Below are 26,473 nucleotides of genomic sequence, written 5' to 3' on the forward strand. Positions count from 1 at the left end.
CCCCTGCCAGGACACCACCTCCTGCCATGAGAGCCCATGCCAGCACCTACACAAGCTCTTCAGCAGCAAAACCCTTCCTCCAAGTCTCCATCACCTACCTCGTAAACAAACACTTCTGCCACTAAACAGAACCCTGGAATTTGGAGCCCTCAAAGCTCCAGAGACTCCTGTGATTTTTCATGCATCTGAGGGGACAGTGCACATTTATGTGCTAATACAAACTGAACAAAAATGAATAAAGGAGAAAAAAAAAAAGAAGCCTAGAGGAAACCTATTAGATATACTGAATATGTGTCTTCAGGAAAAATTGATTCTCAAACAAAATCTGCTATGATAGCACACTACTTCTGTCATGTTAGAGTAAATACATATTTAATTAGAGCAATCTGTGTTAATCTGGTATATTAAGGCATGCATTAACATGAATTTGGAGTGCAGCAGCAACACTTTCAGTCTCCAGTGTCCATCAAAATAGTATTTTTGGACACAGATTCAAAGCACTAAAAACCTTAAAACAAAGATATGAATGAATGAATGAATACCTGCAGAACAAGTGCTGAAAGGGCAAATTCAATACTATAGCAACACGGAAATGTCATCATTTCACATTTCAAAAAAACATTTCAGAAATTCCATCCATTTCAAACAAGTCTGGAGCCCACCACCTGATGAGATTAAAGCCTCCCCTCTTTTTATATGAGCACAGTTCATGAAGAAAAGGAGAGAGACTTGGGGAAATATTTACATGATTAGTATGTATACTTGCACCAGGCATTAATGCATAATGTCTTACCTTCAGTGACATGATCTTTCAGGCAAAAAAAAAAAATCAAGTCACCTGCAAACACGTGATGTCTTTGAAAACATAAATACTAATGCAGAACTCAGTGCATTTCAAAACTCAATGTTTTGATTGGAAGGTGAGCAATGAGTGAGCCAGAAGTGAATTAAAGCCAATTATTGTAACTAATTGCCATAATGCTGGGGAAAAATGCAGATCACAGTCTTTGCTCGAGGTTGGAAGACACACAGAAGCAACTTTCACTGGCACTTTACAGCTGTAGCAATTTAGAAGAAACTCAGAGGAACAGAAATTACTCTTCTTGGTAGAGTTAATGAAAGGCTGATGTTTGAGCAATTTCAAGAAGTTTTGTCTGTATTCTCCTATTCAAATCAAGTATGTTTAAAAACCTGCAAGATCTTTTTAGTTTTAAAGGCTTAGCATAATTATAATAAAGGTGGGTTACCTTTAGTGAATGCTGACATGTTTGATGTCCATTAACAGACACCTAGGCAGTTATTGCTGCTTGGCTCTGAGGATGAGAGGTTAGCCTGGCTTTTCAAAAACAGAAATTTAATAAAGAAAACAGGCACATCTCTGTACTTATTTTCAGTCCAAACGGCCCCTGTGGCAACAGAGAAGCTCAGAACCCACTGGAAGCAGTGTGAGGAGGAGGGAAGGGAGCAGCTGCTGAGCCTGCCAGCATCACCCCTGCTGGAATGGCCTCTGTGCCACCAGGCTTGGAGGGCAGTGACTGGGCAGGGAGGCACTGGGGCTCCCTGCTGCCAAAGCAGGGTGTGGGGGAGGCACCCAGTGCCAGGGTGAGCCTGGGGAGCAGCCTGCCTGCCTCTTGTGAACCCCTCTGCAGAGGGACACAGCACCCCAGCTCTGGGGCACTGCTGGCAGCCCTGTGCTGGGAGCAGCCAGGCTCTGCAGAGCTCCAGGGCACAGCCAGAGGAAGATCCAGGTCTCCTGCTCACAGGGGCTCTGCTCACAGGGCAAGAGGAGGAGTCCCAAACCAGCTTGGTACATTCACCAGACCTTACCCCACCAGGCTCTCCCTCCAGCAGCACCCCCAGCAGCACAACAGGGAATGTGTGGCTTTTTGGTGTCATAATTTTGGCCAAGAGAGAGGGAACCAACACAAACCTTCTCCTCTCGTGCTGATCATTTAATCTGTTTCATTTCTTATCCATAGGCTGTGTCCTGCCTTGTCCACCAGTGCAGGAGCTGTCTCCTGCAGGTGCACCCCTCTGCTGACAGGATTGCCTTGGGATGTGACTGCCTGGGCCTCCTGCATCTCTGGGAGAAACAAATCCAGGCTCTAGCACTACCCCAGCCCCAAGTTATTGCACTGGTATTTTAGAAGAATGAGTGAAACTTCATGAGAACAGCAAGAACAGCTGATGCCTCTCAACGCCTCAGTGCCACACAAATCATCACCTTCTGCAGGCACAAATAAAAATACTCTGCTGATGTTTCCCTGTCACTGCCTCGGCCTAAAACTGTCAGCTGGGCAAAGAGCACATCCAGTTTTACCCCAATTGCTCTGTCTGTTCCTATTAAGTGCCAGGTATTGTCCTCAGTGGCATTTGGTGCCCCATGTTCTCATGGATTTCATCTTCCCCTCGGACAGCAAACTTCAAACTGTGCCTGGTGGCTTTTCCTTTGGCAGGGAAGATGGAATAGTTCATTGAGAACAACTTTGCTCTTCTTTGGCAATGATGTTGTCTTTAGCAACAATTTTTAAAAAATCATTTCTGTCATTCCAACAACCCCAGTGAGGTTCAGTTTCAATTCATTAAAAAAAAAAAAAATCACACAATCTTTCCATTAAACTCTTGGGACTATTCTTTCTGGGATTTGCTTTTTTTTCTTTTGCCTTGAAATGTAAAGGAAGAGATTAAAGCTCAAGAATTGCAGAGTAAGCAAAAGACAGAAAATGAAGGGGAAGAGGACTTAGGAAAGCTCTTTTGGAGAACCTGCTGTTTAAAAAGAATCCCAGCAGCAGCTTAAAATACAAAAGTTAAAACAAATTTTTTAAAAAGTAATTAAATAAAGCAAGGCAACTGTTAACAGGCAACGGGTCACCACCAGCTTCAGCTTCCAGGGGTCCACAGGTACTGGGAAGAGCACTCCAGAGCGAGTAGCAAAGGCAAAGATTTGTCCTGGGTTATTACCTGCTTTTCCTGGACACAACAAAAAATCCAAACACATTAACTCAGCACCTCTGTGACACATGTTAACATGCAGAATACCAGTGTAAGGAAAGGCAGCAGAGGCCAAAGAGAGGAGGACAGTGCTGTCTGTGTGTGCCCCACGCCCACCAAGCCCAGCTCCTCATCCCCAGGAAGGGTCAATCCCAGCACCAGTCACCCTGGCCAGCTCCTCAGGGACCTTGATGTGCACCACAGGGGACACACATGCAATGGCACCAGCACAGTGAAACTCTGGGAACTCTGGCTCGGGCCACAAGCAGGGTAACACCACAGCATCCACCACAAGAGGAAGGTGCAAAACCAGCATGAAGTCACTACCAGGTCTCTGTACCCAGGAAATCTTTATAAAAGGAAGAGATGAAACAAGGAGACTTATAAAGAACTACATTTATTTTTGTTTACAGCAGATATCATAAATAAAGCTAAAACAATTTTCACCATGTGCAAAATACAGAATTTCCATGTGAAAATTTAAATACAGAGTTAAAAACTATTTAATAAAAATATTCAGTTAAGATTATAAAGTAAAATGAAGACAGAAGATTTAGGAGGAGAAGGACAGAATCCTCACTGGGCAGGAAGAGCAAGGAAGACTCTGCAACAGAGAGTAAAAAACACAGCAATAGAAGTGGTTTGAAATGGCAGACCTTTATGTCATGACCTTCATATTAAAGCATGCTGAGCTTTGCAACAACACACTGCAGCAGCCCTGAAATACACTGGGAGTCACATCCCAGCCATTTGTGCAGGAAATGACGTTTGAAACACTGAGAGATTCTGTGTGGGCACGGCGTGGGGACCTTCAGAGCCACCAAGTCATTTCAGGAGACCCACACAAATAAATACAAGTGCACAGAGCAGCAAGGGAAGGGCTCTGGCCCTGCTGCCTCCCACATTCCTGGCTGAGCTGTGTGCATGGAGCAGATGGCAGGGGATGGCTGGCCCCTCCTAAAAATGCTCCTAAGATCAACTCCCAAAGGCCCTTCCCTTTGAGAGGGGTCCTGGGCAGGGACAGCTGGGTTATGGCCACATCAGCCAGACCCTCAGTGTACTTGTACTTGCTGGTCAGCCTGAGCCCTTGCTTCTTGCTGGGATTCATTTCTCCTTCTAGGCTGTCACCTAGTGACACACAAACTGGACCTTATGTAAAAAATACATACAAAATAAAGTTGGGGCTGGTCATGGAGAGGGGTGGCAGCAAGAGAAACCCAGTCAGCAGAGTGCCAAGCAAGGCCCAGGCAATGAAACCACCCAAACCAAAGCACTCTGGCACGTTGATAGCTCAGCCTGAGAGCCCCATGCACTTTCAGAACTGGCATAGTTTAGGCTACTTTGCCTACAGAACCTTTTACAGCACACTTTTCCAGTAGGAAAGCAGGGAAGTGCTCAGACACTGCCTGCTCAGTGGGTGTGTGAGCTCAATGCAGAGAGGTGCTCGTGTTAACCCTGGAAAATCACACCCTGACCTTATTTTAGATCTTTCCTTCAGTTCTTTGAAAGAAATTAAGCTTTAACAAGCTCTTTCAAGAAACCCTTGACCTGCCTAACTTACCTTAAAGGCACAGGGAAGCACACATGCACAGACACAGAGAGAAAACATCACTTTTTCTAGAACTGTGAACTCAGCAACAGGTTAAATAATCATGCCAAAGCTCCATTAATATACCAGACACACAGATTGCTCCAACAGTTAAAAAATAAAAAACAAACCAGAAACACAATGAAATGCTTTCAAACAACAGGGTTAGTCATGTAATTTTGGAACTGGAAAAAAAAAAAAAATCACCTGAGAGCAGAAAGGCTTCAGCCAGTGAGCGGGTGCAGCACCGGAATGTTGAATTGGACTAAAAGCAAGGAGGGAGATTGGCAGAGAAGACAGCAGGGAAGAAAACACAGAACTTCACTTGGTTATGTAGGACAGCAGCAGAAGATTGCATCGGTACAAAGAATACCTGGCCAAAATGGAACTGCCTTTTTCCATTCAATCCCCAAGGAGGACAAGCAGGTGTGAGTATTACCAGCAGAACAGTAAGATGAAGAAGTCAAAAAAATCGACCAACTGGAGCAACACCAATAAAATAACCCTCCCAACAGAACCACCTGCAAAATCCCAGTGGAATATGCATGGTGATTTAGATTTCTTGGGAAAACATTTTCATTACACAAGTTCCTGCATTCTGTCATGGAAATGTAGGGATTTATGCCCCGTTATACAAATCTATGTAAAATCAATACCATATTTTAAATTTATTTTTTTTTTTTTTAGATCTTGTTTTTACACTTTCTACTAGTAAGATTCATTTGGTTTAAGTTCATTGGCCAGAGATTTCCGAGTTTCTTGGAAATCTTCTACAAAGAACCTTCTACATCACCATTTTCTCTACGTTTACATTGTGCTCTCTCTGCTGCAGTAAACAGCAGGAGAAAACTTTAGGAAGAAGTGTTCCTAAAGACTCTTCTAGAGTGTGACAAACTGAAACCAAAGCTGATGGCAGCCCCAATTTGGAAACTCGACCACCCAGCAGTTTGCTGTGTTGCAGGAATAACCACACTGCAGACTGCCTCCTTTCTAGGGTGAAACAGTTACTGTCATCAGAAAATAATTAAAAATAGTACAGTGTTTCCAAGTCAGGTTTTTTAAAAAAGAAAGGTACAGATGCATTACATATCTACAGATGGCCACCATGTAACTGTAATTATTGCTGTGTCCACTCAATGTTGTGGCAAAGTTTGGCTGAATACATGTTTGAGCATTAAAGGCAATTTTTGTCAAAGGAATGCTACCTTATATCTAACAATTTTCTTCAAGCACTTTTTCAAGTTCTGGGCATAAAAATAACAATTTTTTCCCCAAAACACATAACCACTCTAAAATGTGAAAAGCTCATCCTCATAGTTTAAAGAAAGTCAAACTATCTAGAAGAAAGATCTAGTTTGTCATTTATTTTAAACAGCAGACACATTTCCTTTTCATACCTAAGAGGCAGAACAATTCAAACCATCTTTTCCCACATTATAGTAAATCAAATCAAACCAAACCAAAAGAACAAACCCCAAGGCCTGCCAGCCCATAGGCAGCACTGTCATTTCAGACCACTGGCAGGTGATCCTCAATTTTGGTGCTAACCAAATGCAACAGTATTTCCTATTGTTTGTGCCACATTCTTCTGGCTACAAATAAATGCTACAGGTGCTTTTCATTTTAGGCTACACATGCTGGATTTACCTATTTCCTGGTAAACTTCTGAATATAAATAAGTACTTGAAAGGCAGGGAGCATGCTTACCTCGCTGGCTAACTAGGCTGAAAGCAATGAGCATTGGGATGTCACTGTGTCCTTGCTGTTTAACAGATTAAGGGAGACCTTCTGATTAAGGTGGAGGGACATCTGAGAGAAATTTACTCATCTGCTGCTCCAGATAATAGAATTTCACCTTTCTGCCATCAGCTGCACACATTGAAATGAATTACCCAAGTAAGAAGTTGTCGCCTAAGAATACATTTTTAGGCTTTTGATGTTTGTTCTAAACCTGCATTTTTAAAAAATTCCAAAAGAGATTGGGTGCAGTGCCTGCCCAGAGGCACAACAGGAGTGACTTTGGTTTCAGAGGAGTGCTCCATAAATTGATATGCCTCATATCAGCCACCAAATGAGGAAGCCTTGACTTGAGGAATGTTCGGTCTACTTCTTTCTACCAGTTTCTTTGACTTAAAATTTCAATCAAGCCTTCACTCAACTATCATTTGCTCTTCAAATTTATTGAAAAACTTCAAATAAATTAGTAGAACAGATAGTACCCACTATCAACAAAAGGTATCCATCACATGTAAAGCAATGTAAAAGGCATTTGACTTGGAGCAATGTGAATTATGTACACATTTTTTTGAAACATGTTCATGCAAGTAAAAATCTCATAACCTAGAGCAAAGATGAAAGCAAGAAAATAAAAAAAAAAAGCTATGTGCTTTACTCAGGTTTCAAGTCCCAGCCATTTGTCAGAAATATTCCTGAAAGAACAACATTTTTTTCATGGTCTAACTGAGAAAAGAAAAAAACAAGCTGGGGAGAACAGAAGAAAAATGGTTTCAAAATGTACCATCTTCTCCAATGGTCTGATCACAGAATAACACAGGGGGGGAAGTAATCTAGAAAATATCCTTCATCTGACTCCGTGTTCTGGAAATGTGTTTGGACACTGTCCTTCATGCTCTAACATACAGTACATTTTGAGCTGAAAACGTCAATTGTACCTCGCTTCTCTCAGAAGGAATCCACCATTCAGTGAAGTCACCTTGTGCGAAGAGCAAAACCAAAGCCCTCCAAACCAAAAACTCCCCTCGAGAAAATAGCCAGGCTGCTAATTTTGAAAATTTGAAAGGCACAACTGAGCGAGACACACAGGAGGCTTCAAACCCTACAGAATCTTTTCACCCATTCAAGCACGTTTTCAAGTGACAGCTCTGCTTCCCGGTACATGTGAGCGAGTACCTCTAGGAGGGCACAGAGGAGTGGCACCCCAAGGCTCAGGAGTTCGTACAGGTAGGCATAGTTATGTGCATTGTCCCTGAAATGGAGGTGGGTAGCGTGCAGGAAACCATGCATCCAGTTAGACAGGCGGCTGGGAATGTCAAGCAGATCCCTGGTCACCCGCAGGGGCCAGCTTAGCGTGCCCCCCAAGAAGGAAGTCAGGATACCTGGGGACCTGTCCTCTGGACTGCTAGCAGGGGACAAACTGCTTTCTGTGGTGATCTCGGTGGGTTTGGCTTCCACTTTCTTCCACGCCTCTATCGCCTCCTTAGAAAAAGCATTCAAAAATAAAAAGTGTTAAGTGTGATTCTAAAGCGTGTTAAGTGTGCTTCTAAACTACCTGATCCAGTCTCTGCTACTGTCTTCAAGTCTTTATCTACATTTTCATTTCCAGTCACTCCTAAGTTCAACTTCACTTTGCACAGAACAGCTAAACTCCCTCGAGAACCAGATTATTATGAGATATGCCAAACTCACTGAGTGAGGAGGTTTGTATTTTAGCACTGATCTTACTGCACATGAGGAAGAAAACATCCACACACACACACTTCCCTTGAGAAGCAGATTATTATGAGTTATGCCAAACTCACAGAAGTGAGGAGGTTGGTATTTTAGCACTGATTTTACTGCACATGAGGAAGAAAACATCCACACACACACACTTCCCTTGAGAACCAGATTATTATGAGATGTACCAAACTCACAGAGTGAGGAGGTTGGTATTTTAGCACTGATTTTACTGCACATGAGATAGAAAACATCCACACACACACACTTCCCTTGAGAAGCAGATTATTATGAGTTATGCCAAACTCACAGAGTGAGGAGGTTTGTATTTTAGCACTGATCTTACTGCACACGAGGAAGAAAACATCCACACACACACACTTCCCTTGAGAAGCAGATTATTATGAGTTATGCCAAACTCACAGAGTGAGGAGGTTGGTATTTTAGCACTGATTTTACTGCACATGAGATAGAAAACATCCACACACACACACACTTCCCTTGAGAAGCAGATTATTATGAGTTATGCCAAACTCACACAGTGAGGAGGTTGGTATTTTAGCACTGATCTTACTGCACATGAGGTAGAAAACATCCACACACACACACTTCCCTTGAGAAGCAGATTATTATGAGTTATGCCAAACTCACAGAGTGAGGAGGTTGGTATTTTAGCACTGATCTTACTGCACACGAGGAAGAAAACATCCACACACACACACTTCCCTTGAGAACCAGATTATTATGAGTTATGCCAAACTCACTGAGTGAGGAGGTTGGTATTTTAGCACTGATCTTACTGCACATGAGGTAGAAAACATCCACACACACACACTTCCCTTAAAAACCAGGTTATTATGAGATATGCCAAACTCACAGAGTGAGGAGGTTTGTATTTTAGCACTGATCTTACTGCACATGAGGTAGAAAACATCCACACACACACACTTCCCTTGAGAAGCAGATTATTATGAGTTATGCCAAACTCACAGAGTGAGGAGGTTGGTATTTTAGCACTGATCTTACTGCACACGAGGTAGAAAACATCCACACACACACACTTCCCTTGAGAACCAGATTATTATGAGTTATGCCAAACTCACAGAAGTGAGGTTTGTATTTTAGCACTGATCTTACTGCACACGAGGAAGAAAACATCCACACACACACACTTCCCTTGAGAAGCAGATTATTATGAGTTATGCCAAACTCACAGAGTGAGGAGGTTTGTATTTTAGCACTGATTTTACTGCACATGAGGTAGAAAACATCCACACACACACACAGAGATATAAAGGTGCCTTGACACTGCATTGGCAATAAAACCACTCCATACCTTTCCATGGATCTGTATTGTTGCCCTTCTCTTTCTGTGTTTCGTACTGATTTTGCAGTGTGTAAAATGAGGTTTACAGTAAAATTTACCTACAAGAGGGAAAAATCATCAGTTACAGGATACATTATCTATACATATATGGAGTGAAAAATCACTGCTGCATCTCTAAAAAAAGGAAAGCAGTATAATGAACAGTTGGGCAGCAAAAGGGATGGGAAACCTGGCTCTGATTCTGACTAACAGCTCTGAATAGGTTTCTTTTACAGATTTGCACATTAGTTCAGTAACACAAGGTCATTTATCTGCCTCTCAGGTGTGAGATTAATGAACAGCAAAAAAACAACATCCCATAAATAAAAAGTTACAAACCAGCACAAGACATCAAGCAGAAAAAAAAAAAAAAGGTCAATAATCTGCTCAAGACATCTTTGCAGATTCTCCACACTGAAAAAGAACCATTTTGAACACTTGAATCTTTAGCATTTTTTTTTTAGTATTTTTGCAGAGGGAGAGCAGGTTAATACTCTGATCTACTCAAATGCTTTGGAAGGGACAAGGGAACTTCAATTCAGTTTGATAATTCCATTCCAAACTAAAAAAAAAAGAAAAAAAGAAGGAAACCCCCAGGATTTAGGTGGGATGAAGCACCCAAGATCTGAACCTCTTGTTCTACAGCAGCCTGGAGCCTGGAATAAATCCCACTGTGCTTGGTCAGTCCTACTGCTTTCAACTCCTGGCCATAACATTGTAACAGAAATAACCTACATTCCCTGCATCCATGTAAATCTGCCACTGTTACAGCTGTCCTTACAGATCATGTTAGTTAATGGCCACTTTTAAATGGAGATAAGAATAACTCTGTATTATTGGAGAAACCTCACCCCTTTTTTCCCCCCCTTACTTTGACCTGTGATTCAACAAAGCGCATTTTGGTCACTCAACTTATTTTCCCCTGAGGATTTCTTCATTTACAGCTCAGGTCTGCCATAACTCTTCTGAAAAACTAGGGCTGCAAGTACAAGGACTCCAAGATCAGCAGGGACACAAACAGCACACTTGGCAGACCTCCTCCTGACCGTGCTGCCGGGACAGATCTTTCTCCTCGGCTCCAATAAGAGCCCCAATACTCAGACATTTCAAAACACTCCTAAATTGCTCCTCCATTACCTTCTTCAACATCAAAGGCATAAATTCCTAAGCGGAGTGTTGTAGAACACATGTCACACTTGAAGCACTCCCTGTGAAAGAAGTGGCCCTCTGCACTCAGGCGCTCCATGACGTAGACCCGTTTCTTGCAGAAATAACAGATGTCACTGCCCCCGATGGACTTGGGGAATTCCTTTCGCAGAGAACCCTGTTGGAAGACAAAAGCACAACATAAAGCTGTGGCTCCACACCCAGATATAAATCCTTATGAAGGGGGCAGCTGCTTTAGCTTCTTGAAGGGTTGCACAGCACCCTCGAAGCAAAATTACAGTAGGCTCCAGTCAGCTTTTTAATTACTCATTATTGCAATTCTGTAGGTTTATGCAGAAATTAATAAATCTGACATCATCACAAGGACTTTAAAGGGGTGACTTTGATGCTGGACTTGCATCCAGTTTCCCTCTGGGAGTTCACCATTACTCAGGTCCAAGAGCAGCATCATCCCTGAGTGCTGCCTCATCACCCTGCACCGTCCTGGCTCCGGGACTCGTGTCTCTCTCAGAAGGTGCAGACACACCTCACCAGCCTCACACAGCAGACCTGCATCTGCAGCCAAGCAAAAAAACACCCTGAACTCTCAGTTCAGACACAATCTGGAGGAAAATGCAGGCTTGTGCTTTAAGTTCCAGGAGGAAAAGCAGTCTTCAAACACTCCACCCTTCCCATCGCCACAGCCGTGCTCCTCCTGAGACTACAGCCCAACCTGGGGCTTGGTTAGCTTTAAAAATCACTTTGTTTCCTTCCACACACGTTCAGAACATTTTTAACACATCCAAAATACAATCCATATTAGCCACATGAAACTATTTTGAAAGTTTGTTGAAATTAGGCTGCTAACGAACATTCTTCAATTGCCACCAATCTCATCCCCTCTTACACATGCAAAAGGTACAGAAAAGTGAACTAGAAATTGATCAGATGCCACTGGACTTCCCTTTTCTTGTGAGAGGCAGGTGTGAGGATGTTACTTGGCATTACTGTAGGCTGGCTGGTTACAGGTCAGTACAGGTGAGCATGCTGTGCCTGCCACGTCCATCACCACCTCCCCCCCTTCCACAGGACAGGTACCACACATGGGATGGAGGAGGAAAAGTCCAAGGCACATTCAGACAGTAGCACACAGTCCACACAACTCATCTTTCCTCTGTGAGCAAAAGGCAGCCTTGGAATCATTTTTTAATGTTAAGCAGAACTCACAATTGTCACTGTCACGTAGTCTCGTGGCAAAAAGTTGAGAATTCTACTCCAGATCTGCCATTAGTAATCCATTTTGCTCTGATGGATCATTTTAGAGCATGAATCTTTCCAAACAAACAACCATGCAAACAGAAAACCACACAGATGTGCTTTTAAAACCACGGTGTTAATAGATCAGACAGTTACAGTGAAGCTGAAACAACTGAGTTTAGTGCTGGCTGGTAAGTGAAGTGTCATCACCACAACACAACACCTTACTTGGCTTCCCAGTACCTGACAGCCCTGAGCGGTGGAGGCAGCAGATGGAAAGTGAGGAATGGGGCAAGAGCCTGCAGCTTTGTCCAGAGACTGCTTCTGAATGCAACACAGAACAGTGTCAGAGGTGGGAACCAGCCCTCTTCCAAAGGAGGCACGGTGATTCAGCACTCGAGGGTTAAAAATAACTGCATAAGCAGGTACTGCACAAAACTTTCTTTAGAAGCCACCCTGAGTAATAATTGTCTTCTGTTACTAATTCTACGGTAATTACATTTAATAAAAGCCTCCTGAAGTTTTAATTCACACAGTCAGGTAACAGAAATAAAAATAGAAGACGTGGAGAGCAACATTTCCATCAGCATATTGTGCCGACGTGCACTCGATCCTTTCATCGATCATCAGACCTTTCATAAGGCCTCAAGTGCTCCACATCTGGGCTCTTAAGTCAGGGTGGCATCCAGGGAACATTGCTCTAAGGTCAAGTTACTGTTTCTTTGTGGGTTTAGTCTTACCAGTTCAAGCTGTGGCTTGGGTCTGTGATCATTCACATACAGATTTACAAGAACTTCAGCCACAGCTCCAATTGCACGTGAGACCTTTCCTACAGTCATCTAACCAGGAAAGGGAGGAAGATGAAGAATAGAAAGAAGAGCTTTAGTTACCCTTGAAAGAGAATTTAAGGACAAAAAAGGACAAGAATGATTTGGGCACATGCAAACAGGGAGGCAGGAGAAAGAGCAGAGGGGAAGCCCAGCAGAGCACAAGCATGTTCATGCGTGACCAGCTGGGGCCACAGAAGGCTTCTGTGCAGCCCACAGACTTTTCCCTGAGGATGACTGAGAAGTTCCTGATGGGTGCCAATGCTTCTCCTCAAGGCTTTCTGCTCTGTCCATGAAAGGCTGAGCTGGGAGCCACTGCCTGGCTATCTGAGCTGGACATTCTGACATTAAAAAACCCCTATTGTTCTCTTCAACTCCTCTGGGACTTGGCTGTTACATTTCAGAACAGGGGTGGGATTGAACTCCATATTAACACTCCCCAAACTGTGACATTTCAGGGAACACTCTATGAAAATGCATGAGCCAAGTCCCACACAGAAATGTTTTGCTGGTGCTCACAGGGCAACCATTTGCCCTCTCCCCAGCGACTCATGGCAATGCCAGGGAGAACTGGAGAAACCACGCTCATGAAACTTCTCCTTCAACCTGCTCCATCACACTGCTGCAGCCAGGGAAGTTAGGCTGTTTTTAACCAAATTATCAACCAGTGGCTTGGGCTGTGGCTCCAAATGCCCAGCAGACAGAGCAATGACTGCATGGTCCGAGCTTCCCAGCCCAAGCCCCTGCCTGGGGACTGGAACAGGGCAGAAGTGTGGGTGCGTGAGTGTGAGTGGCAGCAAGCAGGCAGGTACTCTGCTCCTGAACACAGACAGCAAGGGCTTCACAGATTTACAGAAATATCTTCTACTCTAAACCAAATTTCCTGTACTGACTGGGATTTCAGCCCTCTAGTCAATGTAGGATCCCACAGGCTCTCTGGTAGCAAATGCAGCAAGGGCCATCCTGGTCTGGCCAGGGGCACTCTGCTTCTGAACTCAGGGCACTGCTTTTTCCATGAGGACAGACACATGATAGCACATCTGACACTCCATGTGCCTCTCACAGAGCCCAAATCTCAAGGAAGTCGCCCTCTTCTCAGTGAAATAATGTGTCTATGCCACCACACCAAGTCCTGCTAATTGAAGGTTTTAAAACACCAGAAAGTTACCACGAAGAAAGGAGAAAAATATAAACGCAACGGTATTCGAAACACTTTGAAACAATTTTGAAGCATTTTCTATCAAGTTTAAAAACTTATAATGCACGGTGGGTGTGTTTTCAAAAATTATTATGGATTTAAAAATTCAACTCTTTACATGTCCAACTCTTTACAGCCCCCCTTATCTTTTGAGAGTCATCTCATAATTAACTTGATATCCAGGCAGGTACAAAATATACACGTTAAGATTACAAAGGCCATTTAAGGGACAAATTTCTGTCCTGTTTGGTTTTATTTAGTATAAAAAGACTTTAAAATATTATTCAATATCTGGACAACTTGTGGGTAACAGCTGCAAAGTGAACTGCTAATTACATACCACAACACTGTCCCAAGTGGCACACCAATTTATAAACCACTCCAAGAAGTGCTTCTTGCTACTACAGGAAAACTATGTTCCTTTGATTTCTTTAAGAACATGGAACAAAAAAAAAAATTTTCTCCCCACATTCTGCACCTCTGAATATGCTCAGCAATTTCCAGGCCATGTTGTGCATGCACAAGTAATGTACATGTAAATGTAGAAGCTCTTGTCCACGAGATCCAAGGTAAAAGAAAGTGTTCCAAGTCAGTTGTAGCAGAAAGTTTTCCTTGAACTAGAAAAATACTGGAGCAATCAGTTAAATAACAAGGCTGTGCTTAAGGTGCAAGTACTTGAATTTCAGGAAAAGTATCCTTGAGCCTGAACTACACCCTGAAATTCATCAGGCTGGCTGATTTCTGTTCTCCATCCATTGGAACAACCTATGCCAACATGAAAGCGGTCAAAACAAAAACACTGCATGTTTATACACACTCTAAAAATGCTATTAAAAGGAAATGTTCCTATAACAAATGTGAAATCACATTCCAAGCAAAAGCAAGTGAGATTTCAATTTAATTTAAGAACAACGCCCTTAAAACCATGCTTTAACTTTTGGTCAGGCAAGAGATGTTTGTTGCACATCCCTTCCAACAGAACTACTCTGCTCTGTTCAAGTGCCACTCAGTCCCCAGCAGATGCATCAGGGCAGGATGAGGATCCACCAGGGCAGCCCCAGGAGCAGCTGCCACCCTCAGAGACAGCAGAGAATGTCCCCAGTGCCTCTGAGGCTGCTCCTCTGCTGGAGCCACACACAGCTCTGTAATGCTGGGGCACTGCCTGCATGGAACAGGCTCCTGCTCACAGCTCAGGCAGCTCTGTGCCAGCAGCTTTGAAGCCTCTGCTGGACAGGAATCCTAGAAGAGTCACCTTACACGGTGAATTTCAGGGAACAACCAGAAAACACTCAAAACCCCAAGAGTTTGTGGTTTCCTCAGACTGTTGAGCTGTCAGTGGCACGCTGCCTTTCAGCAGGTTGACCAGGGTGGTTATTGCCATGGGAAGAGAAAGCTGCCTTCTGTGTTCCCCTGAGTTATTGTTCAGAACTACACGGCCAGCCAAGTAAGCCTCAGTAGCATTCTCATAAAACAAAGGAAACATGCTCTCTGCCTCCAAAAGCATACAATGCTTTCCCTTTGTTCTTTCATATCCTTAATGATTTCCCTGGTCCTATTTTGCTTTGAGGGTGATTTATTTACTTTGAGTACAAGCTGCTACGTGTATTTTCCCTCTGAGATAAACAACATTTGAGTAATAAGTTACTGTGTGTAGGAAACACCCCAGCCCTGCTTACTGCTGGCAATTAGAGCCACGTCACTGAGGGGAAGTTGTTGGTCCAAGCTCTGCAGGGAGTAAATTGATTGCAAAAACTCCCCAGCTCTTACGACACACGGTGTGGACTCACTCCTGCAAAGCTCAGAAGAGCAGAGTTTTCTGAAGGGCAATCCAACCTTGAGCAGAAAACAGGAACAACCAAAGCCCAGCCTGTAATACAACATATGCTAACTCATCATTCTAGCTATGTGAATTTTGACAGCTGATTGAAGCTAGAAGGTACTTTTGATTATTATTGACATCTTGCACACAGAAGGTAATTCTTACTAAGCTGTAGTGACTGCATGTCTTGAGAGAAACAATACAGTCCCACAGCCTTCTTTTCAAGTGCTCCTTGCAGGACTTAGACTTAATAACAAGTTTCTGTAATTAGACAGTATGATTTCATAGCCACCCTATTCAATAACCCTGTCCCCATAACTAATACTGTTCCAAGCAAAACTCAACAGGTGCAGTGGTTTGTCATGTCTGGTAACAACCTCAGAACTCACCTGAAATTAAAATGACAGCACTAGCTATTTAAAACCATGGGAGGGTGCTGATATTTATAGGTCATATTTCATGAAGCCTTACAGAACTCAAAACACTTCTATTACCTTCTGTCTGTCTGCTGGGGAAAAAGCAGAAACACTGGCAGCAACACCCAGCAGCTCTTCCTGGTGGTTTATCAATCCCAAAACACTTTCTGATACTGAGGTCTACACTCAGCTAATGATAATTCTCAGAACAGAGAGCAGAAATTCAGATTTTGAGACCCATCATCCCCCTCCAGATAACGGAGACAGGCACATTCACAGCAGAGAGGTCCAAACATATTGTTGAACAGCACCTGAAAATGCACTCTGTGCATCTGAAATACTGCTGAATTTTTATTTATATAGCACTGCACATTTAGTCAGTGCTTTACAGAGCAGGATAAAATGGACACATTCTGAAAAGTGTGCAATCTGCAGGGATAAAACACAGGGACAGCAATTTGACCATGAAAGGGTAGGGACAGATTCTATTATTACCAACTGTGCCCCTGACAGGAGGGGCAAAGATCACCTGGCCACGACTAGACCTGCTGCTTAAAAAGTCTCCAAAATGCCACACAAAATGCACCTATGCACATTTACACCTATGAAAGGCACAGTGTACAGGAGGCTGGCAGCCTGCACAACACATGGAGCTGGGTATGCAGGCATCACAATGCCCATGCATGTAGACCTGCCAAAGTGTAAATGCAGTCCTGCTTAACCAGCCAAATATTTACCCAGGGAGATGAACATTTATTTACTGTGCTGGTGACAGAACTTGATTTTCTTGCTTCAGCTGAGCTGCATTCTGCCAGTATCTCTAGAGAGAGCACTTTTCAGCTGAACTAAACCCACCCTGGGTGAAACCAAGTATCAACAAACTATTGCCACACCATTTAAATACAAAGGCACACTAATCAAGGCTGTCTGTAGACTTTAAACAAAATCCAGTTTTTAAAATATCTGGAAAAAAAAGATTGCTCAGGACAAAGGTTCTCCAAGAAGTGATGTTCAAATCCCAGTGAAATTATTTCTCACAGAGTTTCCATATGATTAAAAGCCTAGTTCTCATATCCTAAAGGGTTTTTCAGACAGCTTGGGTTAATTCTCTTTGCAGAGTCACAACAGTTCTCCAAATCAAATGAACATCAGCCCCCAACCTTTTGGAAACCATGACTTAGCTTAAAACCCATCACATGCTATACCTCCTAGGTCATAAAAAGCAAGAGGTAAATCCAGGCAAAGGAATTACTTTGAAGCTGAATGAAGGGAATTAGGGGATTACTGCAGTGGGCACCTGCTGAGCTTGCAGTGTCCTTGAAGGGCCACGTCCCCTGGATTTCCCTGGGGATTGGGAGCCAGGCAGTCATTGCAACACAGCCCATTAGCAGCAGCCTCAGCAGTAAGAACTGAGGATCTCTGACCCAAGTGTCACCTCCTCCTTTCCAAGCATGGCTGTTTCCTCTCCATAAGTTCTGCTGCTACAAAGAGCTGTATTCTAGCTATTTGCATGCAGAAGCAAGTTTAAAGTACAAATAATGAAACAAACAATAATAAAATGTCTGTATTGGTAAATGCTCACACAATTTTAAGACAAGTCTATTCTAAGACATGGTTAAAATAACCATCATTGTGCAGCTTTTCCCCTGCAGAGCAGATGGATATTCTTATGAAAAGAATCATAAATTCCACCCAAGAAAACTAACCAACCCCACAGCACTCAGTTTGCTTTATAATGTGAAGCTTTCTTCAGCATGCCTGGGGTATCATCCTACAGCAGATCACTTCAAATAAGCAGCAATGCAAAATTTTCAGAATTGAAGTAAAAAAAGTTAACCATTTGCTTTGTTCTTCAGCTTTTACCTGAGCCATATCTGATGACAACGTTTCTCTTACAAACACGCAGAACTAACAAAGCAAAAAAGCAAAGTTTGATTTAAATGTGAATTACAACCTATACACAGGTCTGCTGGCAGCACCAAGCCATTTCTCAAGCAGCTTGAGTACAAGTTTGGGTTTTACATGAAAAATCTCTTAAGAGAGTACCTGTTGAGAAGAAACAGCAGAGGAAGCTGAACCAACAGATGATGAAGCAGCAACAGCTGAATGATGAGGTGGAGGGCAAGAGGGAGTTGGGGGCTGAGAATGGGGTAAGCCTTTAGTAGGTAGCTTATTCTGTGTAGAGCAGAAACAGGAGAGTTATCCAAGAGACAGTGACATCAACACAGGTTAAGTTCACAGTCATGCATCAAAAAAACCAGAAACATAACAATGACAGCTCCCTCTGCACAGTAAGGGCCCATGGAAATCATCATGGCACCTTCATGCTAAATGGCATTATTGTACTGATTCTGTAATAGAAATAGTCACAGTGGGCAGTAAGGTGAGATAGTACTGGGAGAAAGCACAATGAAACCCAGCAAAAACCAGAGTGCACCAAGTAGAGTGCTCAGCAACTGATTAGAAACTGGGAGCCAGCAGTGTGTGCTAAAGCACAAGACATACTTCATTTGAACACATTTCTCTCCTGCTAAAGTACTCTCATTAGCTTTATGATTCAGATTGTTTCACCTCAATTAAACTATGAAGTAATATTTAAACAGCACTTTTTACTAGTTTCAGTGGAATCCACGTTACTTTTCAGATCCACACAGAATGAAAGGAAGTTAAAACCAAAACCACTGCAATTTCTTTCCCTTCATGAATTCTTATACATCTTCCAACTCAGCAGTTCTTCAGGTGCAAAACTTGAAATTCACCTTTGGGAACTCCATGTATCCAAACATTGAGGCGAGATGTGCTGCTTTCTCTTTAATGTTCTTTTTATGGAATTCCCTATTTGCTATGGTCTGAGCTCTTTTCTGCAGTGACAGCCAGGGAAGGACAGCCAAGAAAAGAAAGAGAGAGATTTCAGTTAAAACCACATCCATCAACAAAACACAGAAGTTTGTAGAAAGACTTCTTATTGTCTTATAACACAACCTACAGTCAACAGAGGACAAGCCAGCCAAACCACAGGACACAGATTATCACAGGCACTTAGAGACAGAAAGGAAAAGAAGTTGCTTGTCACCTGTTTCATTTTTTCCTCCAGGTGCTGCAGACGCTCAAGCACTCCAGAAAGTACAAATGCAGCAGAACAGGCAGAGGCGAGATTTTCAGAGGTTTCTGACAGACTGGGCTGGGGATCTGTTTTGTGCACAGCCTTTGCTCTCCTGGCCATATGCTCAGAGCCATTTAAAGACTGTTGGGGTTCCCTGACCTCGTGTTCACTCCTAGCTACCACCTGAAACTGGGAAACACTTGAAGTGAACAAAACTCTGCTTTCTGCACTACCATGCAGGATATGCAGCTTTTAAGGAGGCTTCCGAAAGAAGGGCGCAGTCATGCACATAACTAGAAACCAAATGTTCTCCCTTCACCCTCTGCACACTCTACACTGCACTCCTGCTGCTTGTGCACATGCACTGAAATCAGTCAGTCCTACACAACTTGTGCAGGCCTTGACATCCTTCTCTACACTTCTGAGTTACTGTGAATAACCTCAGACAGCAGCAGTGCAGAAGAACATCTCTTTCTAGGGTTTACAGCAAAGGTTTTGGGTTGTTTTGGGTGTTCAGCAGCACATCTGCCTGAAACTAAGCCTGTAATCAAATTACATTCATGAGGACTTCAACAGTAATTCTTGCCATAGTTCTGGATCTAGTCTGACCCAAATCAGCATATAATGTATTTCAGATTTAAGGCATTTTCTGAGGCGTTCAGAACACATCTCTGAATTTGAGTTTTCGTATAAAATAGCTTCTGATCTGCAGATTTCCACATGCAATACAGATCTCATTTCATTGCAGACTGCTCTTGAAGTGCCATTACAGGATGTTTACTTCAATTTAAAACTCTGACCAGAAGTATCAATACTGTTTGAGATGAGATTGCTTTCAGTGAAAGTACTAAGAGAAAAATTTAGATTACATTTTTCCCCATATATGTGATGCTGCAAAAGAGCTTCCAGCAGAAATTCTTATCACAAGTTCTGCTTATAGAAATAAGATACCTGGGCACCAATATCAGCTTTTCAATGCTCAAGCTTTTATCTTAGATACTTTTGCCAGGTTTCTCTCTTAGCCTTATCATTACAATAACCCAAAGCATGGAGTATATGCACAAATTTTTGGGTACTGCTGTAATTTTCTCACATGTTAAAAGCAGCTGTGTAATTACATTCATACAATTTGGAGTCTAGATATGGAAACACAGAAATCAACACTTATGTTTTCAGGGTGTCTCCACACTTTCAGAGAGGTTCCTCATCTGGCAAAGCAGGTGTAAAATAGCCTTTATTTTCTAATGGCGTTTTCACAATTCCCAGCTAAATGTGTCTGGGAACTCTGCAGTTCCCACCCAAATACTGCTTTGTATCTTATGTAGCCCAGCAGTGAGAGAAATGCTGTGCTTGCCAGGTGCTACCCACAGGAGCTTCCTACCTGCCTTTTTGGTTGAGGTGGAAGAAGGCTTGGATCCATAGGCTTAGCAAAGCGAGGATTAACAGCAGGGTCAGAGGAGAGCAGGGCTGGTCTATCTGTTAGCTCCTTGTGAAGCATTTTTAAAATTGCAAACAGAGTGAAGGAGAAAAAAAGAGGGAGACAGTAAATAGGATTCAAAGAATTTCTGAGGCAGAAAGAAATAAAAGCTTCTTTTAAAGATGCATTACCATGAAGCTTAACAACACATTTTGCATATTTTTGCCACCATTTTATTAGCAACTTCTACTGTCAAAGATATACTTAAAGCTGAACACATTCAGTACTTTTCAGCAGAGTTTATGATCGAAATAACTCCCTTCAGCATGGCCAAGGAAATCTCTGACCACTTACCACACACCAAAAGCTCAAGGCATTGTGAAAACAACTTTGGTTCAAGGACAGACAAAGTCACTGGACATCTATAAAGCCTACACTACTGGAAGACCTAAATGTTTAGATAAACAAACAGATACAAGGATGAAGAATTAAGAAGCCCACCACCTTTGTCAAAACATCAACACCTTGCTCGTCCTCCCTACAGGTCTTTCAGATGACAGATCTAAACTCTGCCAATTCCAACTATTTCTGGCTGAAGCATGATTTTGGGCTTCTCCCCCCTACCCTGGCAGCATGGGATTGTTTTAAAATACCTCTAGCCACACTAACAATGAACCATGAAAACACTGCACGATGCACAAATGTATCCCACTCTGCCATTCCAGTTTTGGAATGGAAATGGCAGCCAGACATATCTTGCAAGAGATTAGGTTTCCTTTTGACACTTCCTAGATTTTCCACAAAGACAGACTTCACAGGACGTGCAGTGTCCTTCATTTGAAAAACACAGGCAACAACAGGCCTTCTGCAACACTGTATGCAGCCACCTTAGACTTCCAAATGACACAAATTCTACAGGCTTGCTTCCAAGAGATTTCTAGACACTATAACACAGCAATATGTCATTGTTAGATGCATTAGTCAATCTATATGACATGTATTTGTTTACCAAGTACTGAGAGAAATACTTTTTATTTGCATAAAGTATGAAAGAAAGACAACCCACTCCAAACACCTAAGAGACTCCTGTCTTCCCTGGGAAATCTGCACCACCTTCCCAAGGAGGGACTACAGCTCAATTTCAGAGATGGCTTTCACATTCATCCCTGACCTACCTGTCTCCGCAGAATCGTGTTTGAGGCATTCTCTTCAAACTTTGCCAGCAGCTGAGTTGCCATTGACCTGACTTTGTTCTGGTTCATTCCTTCTCTGCATTCACTCTGTTCTTTCCCATTGTTTGTCCCCTGGCTTGGAAAGCCTGAAGTCTGCAAGGAAACAACAAACTGTGTTTTTCTTGTTTCCTACGACACGTATGAAGGGAGAGGAGGAGAGAGGTAACATCCTTTTCAGCAAAGGGTGAAAGGAAATATAGTCTGCAGTATACTAAAATGACATGTTTAGCATGAAAAAGTCACCAAAAAATATTTTCTTGGGCCCCAGAGTACAGTAAAAGGGAACATTAATCAGTGCTGCTATTCATAAAGCAGAGTCACAAAGGTGACTAATCAGAGAAGGGCTAGAAACCAAGCTGCAATACAAACTCTTCAAATACAAAATTGTCTAAATAGACAATTAGGAAAAGGAAAAACAAACCAGTACCTTAAATGTTCCTGTGTCAGAACAAAAACTAGTGCAATTTAGTTACTGCTCTACTCCCCACCAAATGATTAAAATTAATTTAGCTCTTCTTTGGTGCACGCCACAGTAAATTCAGCATCTCAAGGGAGAGGTATTTTCCATGCCATGCTCCAAAGGCCAAACCTCGGCCCCCAGCTCCCCCTGCTTCCTCAGCTCTGGTCCCATCAAGGAGCTGGACACGGGTGGGCAGTGCTGGACACCCACCTGCTCAAAGACACCCAAGAGTCCTTTCCGACGCCTCTTGTTCGTCTCATTTTCTTCTGTTTTCCCTTCAGCCTGAAAGGGCAAAGCCAAAACAAGTTCCATGGGTTGCTGCAGCAATTCCCAAGTCTACCCCAGCAGCTCCTCCCAGGAGAAGTTCCACCCCCAGGCAGGTGAGGTCTGGGCTGTGCTCAGCCAGGTGCACACAGGTGAGCAGTGCCAGCACCAGGGGGTCTCGCTGCCCTGTCAGACCCCCCAGCTCAGCAGGACTGCTCCCCATGCAGGCATCAGGGCAGCAAAGCTGCCACACAGCCCCTGACTGGGAGCTCTCACTGGACTCCAGAGCATGAGAACACACGCTTGTACACTGTGCTGAACAGGCCCTACAACTTGGTGTTTATCTTGCCCTCTTTCAGGCCTGAGGAGTTTAGAATTCATAAAGTACTAACACATCCTTGAGGAAAAAGGTTTTGCAGCATGAGTTATTCTGTGAATTTTCAGCTAGACTGCACTGTTTTCCAGAGTAGTAACAAAATCCAGAAACCCATCACTCTTTCACTGCAACCCCCAAATCTCTCCTGAACCATCTGTCTGCATGCAGATCACGAATTCACAGCACAGTCATATTTCCTTTTTCGAGCAATTACTGGCTGCCTTAAAGGTCTGTCTCCCTCATAAAGTTCACCTCCCTGACGATGGCTGAACACTGCAATACTTAAGCAACCAAACTGCTTCTTTTGTGCTCAAGCCACGCACATGTTTCATTATTTTACTCAACTAGAGACTACACAAATCAGTAATACTTCATACTCAGTCTGCACAAACTTGAAAAGTAGTCAATGCTGGCAAATTTTTATCACTTCTTATAACGTGAAGATTTGATAGGGTGATAATTTATGAACAATAAACTATATTCCACTTATTGGCATTTGCCCATGCTGCAACTTAGTGCCTGCTCAGCCAACTTAAAAAACCCCAAAAAGGAATAAAGAAAGATCAAAGAATGCAAGGTTCCTTTTTACATATAGCCTGTTTGCAATAAATCATTATGCAATGAAGAGAGTAATCCCAAACAACTTGTGGGCAAACACCAAAGGAATCAGATGACAATATTTCAATTACTTTGCTTTACTACATTGTCTTTAGAGCAGCAGCTCAGCAAAACCCAGCTTTGCACTACCTACAGTCATCAGCCTACCCAGAAAGGGTGAACACAGAGCAGCACAATGCATTCTGCATAATAGCCTGGGCCACATCAAAGCAGATTTTGCTTGAGGAGCAAAGCAAGATGCTGCCTTTCAGAAGTGGGGCAGCAAGGACTCTCATTAACAGGCTGACAAAGAAGGGAAAGACAAAGCAACTGAACTGCAGAGCAGGACTCCAAATGGGCTGCGCCCCGCATGGTGTAAACACCTCCATTCATTTATTAGTCTGGAGCACAGGAAATCTCAGTTCCTCTCCAGCCAGGCTGACACTCCGAGGAGAATGGAAAACATGATCCAGCTCAGCACAGGCTGCCAGAACAGCCACAGCCAGCCCAGCTCCAGGCCCTGCTTCCTGGTCTCTCACAGCCTGCGCCCAGATAAGGATCCCTCCTCCAGCCAGTCAAGGACAAACTGCATGCCACGGAAGTTCACTTAGCAACACTGCTCTCCTAAAGCCTGGACAGAACATCTGATAGATATGCACCTCGATAATGCTCAGCACCACCTTCTGCAGGGGAAAGAACCCCAGAAGTGAAGGCACAGCCAAACCCTGAACTCAGACAATGCCGTTCCGAGGAGCTGAATTTCCCAGCTAGTTTCAGCTGGTTATGGCACTCCCAAGCCTGTCCTAATCCAAGAACCCCAACCCACCGTGCTGGGTTTCACAGCCCATCCATGACAGAGCTGCACAAAATGCCTCCTTCCCCAAGCTGAATTGGGAAATAACACTTCCCCTTCTCACTGCCAATGAGCTCCTGGAGTGTGACACCAGAGGGGCCCTCCAAGCAAATCACCTCGTGCTCTCATGTACTGCCAAGAACTCCAGCTCCTGCTATGACAGAAGGCTTATTTCATGACAGCAGGTTAACCAGAGGCTCTGTGGCTCAGTAATGGAAAGCTCTCCCCACTGCTAAAAGTCTGTTTACTTCTGCAAACAACTCATTGAAAAACAACACTGTGGCCATGATAAAGGTTCTCCTTCTAAAGGAGTCATCCACAAGAAAAAGCAAAGTTTGTTCTGCCTGTTTGGTTTCTCACAGCTTGGCTATCTGGGAACCATGTCGCTCAGTTTTGTGTATATGTGGGTGGCAGGAAAAAATTATTTCCTAACAAGGATATTTTAAGTTACTGGACAATTGACTGTCCACAGGTTTTGAAAAAGTGTTTGCAGGAGGGAAAATATTCAAGACAAAAGTCAGTGTAGGAAGTATCTGGGAATTCTGGAGAAATTCTTCAGGTGAAAAAAATAGAAATCACATTTCTACGAGACAAGAGAGCAACAAATATAAAACGCAGTATATTAAAGTACTGAGAAATGCAGTTGATGTGCACATGTGTTAACTCAGGCCTCTGCAAAGCTTCAAGGCTCTGTAGTCCTTAATCACAGCATGTATGGGCATGGATTTTTTATAATACAGGGATATAACAGGGCCTGTCAGTAAGTTTTCATTAATAAGTAACCAAGAGAGAAAAGTACACGGGCATGACTAAGAGATTGTTATCCCAAAGCTGCTGATCAACCTGCCCACTGTTTGTCACCATTGCAGGCTGCCTCTGTAGGAGCTGGAAAGCTTCTCTTCAGAACCCTGGCAGCATCCACAAACTGGGCAAATCACTGCTTTTTTTCAAAAAGCAGCACGCCCTCCCAATCAACAGCCTAGCACAGCAGTGAATATTTGAACTGGTATATAATAAAATGGCTGTATATTTAACTCCAGGAATACAGACTCTACAGGACTCTTTTTCTTACAAGCAGAAATAGCTCAGAAAATTATAGCAGTGTATATATAAACCCCTTATTTCTGAGCCTGAAAGTTTATTTTCATATTTTCAGAAAAAAAATATTCATAGGGCAAGTCTTGCTTTACAACTCACCTTCGGTACTCGTTTTCTTGGTAAAGTTAAATTGATATAATTATTAAAGATGAAATTCGATGATTTTGGTGGACCAAGATCATTATTTTCTCCATTTTGCTTCTCAGCAGCATCTGTTGAAAAAACAACTGCTTAGGATATTTACTTAGATTTGTTTTTATATTATTCTGACTAAGCCAAAGCTTTCCAGTTGAGTGTTGGTAGTAATTATATATAAGAAACACAGACAAATAGAAGTAAATACATCCAATGTAGGGTGGCTTTCTAAAAAAAGGGGGAGAGAAACACAAGCATGAATGTGCTACCAGGGAATCACACCAGCAACTAGACACATGCCCTTCATGATGTCAAGCAGCAGTTATCCAGCTGCTCCTACTCCCTGAAGCCACCAAGGACCCACAAAACCTTGGTCTGCAATCAAATTCTCCCCCGTTTCCTGTGTTAAGCCTGAGGTAACTGTTGCAGGCCAGAAGGGCTCTGCTGGTGATTTGTGGGAGCAAACTCACTCCCCAACTTTTGTGCGAGTTGTAAAGCTGGTGTGTTTATTACAGCTCCCCTAAAACTGACATGTGTGCCTCTGGGAACTCCAGACCCTTTTTTCTGTCCCTCTCAAACACACATGTGCGCAATTTCACAACAGGCTCATACATATTCATTCCACTGATGTCACATTTGCCTAATGTGACATTTCACTAATTCTTCTCTATCAGAAAGAACTCCTGGGTCCTGCTCTTTCTTCTGCTCCCCTTATCTCTGTCCTTTGGCCACAGCAGTTTCTCCAAGCAGGTTTTTGTGAGAACAGGCAGCCAGACCCAACAGCAACGTTTGCAAGCTGCAGACCTAACTCGAAGATGCACGCTTCACCTAAATCAAAACGGATTTCTGCTCTGGAAGACTTGCACTCTGCCTC

At 43.1% G+C, this 26,473-nt stretch overlaps 1 protein-coding gene across 5 annotated transcripts in view; it reads right to left on the reverse strand.

Annotated features, from left to right (window-relative positions):
• Positions 1–26,473, reverse strand: part of MICAL2 (microtubule associated monooxygenase, calponin and LIM domain containing 2) — a 127,753-nt gene that overhangs the window by 42,849 nt on the left and 58,431 nt on the right. For 2 of the 5 annotated variants that reach the window (XM_059848279.1, XM_059848278.1), the window contains exons 14-20: positions 25,564–25,676; positions 22,487–22,558; positions 21,760–21,909; positions 18,824–18,925; positions 10,539–10,725; positions 9,372–9,460; positions 7,696–7,795 (exon numbers count right to left, since the gene is read on the reverse strand). In XM_059848279.1, the coding sequence (XP_059704262.1) occupies positions 7,696–7,795; positions 9,372–9,460; positions 10,539–10,725; positions 18,824–18,925; positions 21,760–21,909; positions 22,487–22,558; positions 25,564–25,676 (813 nt within the window). Of the gene's footprint in view, positions 1–3,372; positions 7,796–9,371; positions 9,461–10,538; positions 10,726–12,457; positions 12,644–18,110; positions 18,240–18,823; positions 18,926–21,759; positions 21,910–22,486; positions 22,559–25,563; positions 25,677–26,473 lie in introns of those variants that run through there. The other 3 variants (XM_059848280.1, XM_059848282.1, XM_059848281.1) reach the window with 3 other exon arrangements.

Source organism: Haemorhous mexicanus, chromosome 6 (assembly GCF_027477595.1).
Source record: "Haemorhous mexicanus isolate bHaeMex1 chromosome 6, bHaeMex1.pri, whole genome shotgun sequence".
Taxonomy (NCBI): Eukaryota; Metazoa; Chordata; class Aves; order Passeriformes; family Fringillidae; genus Haemorhous; species Haemorhous mexicanus.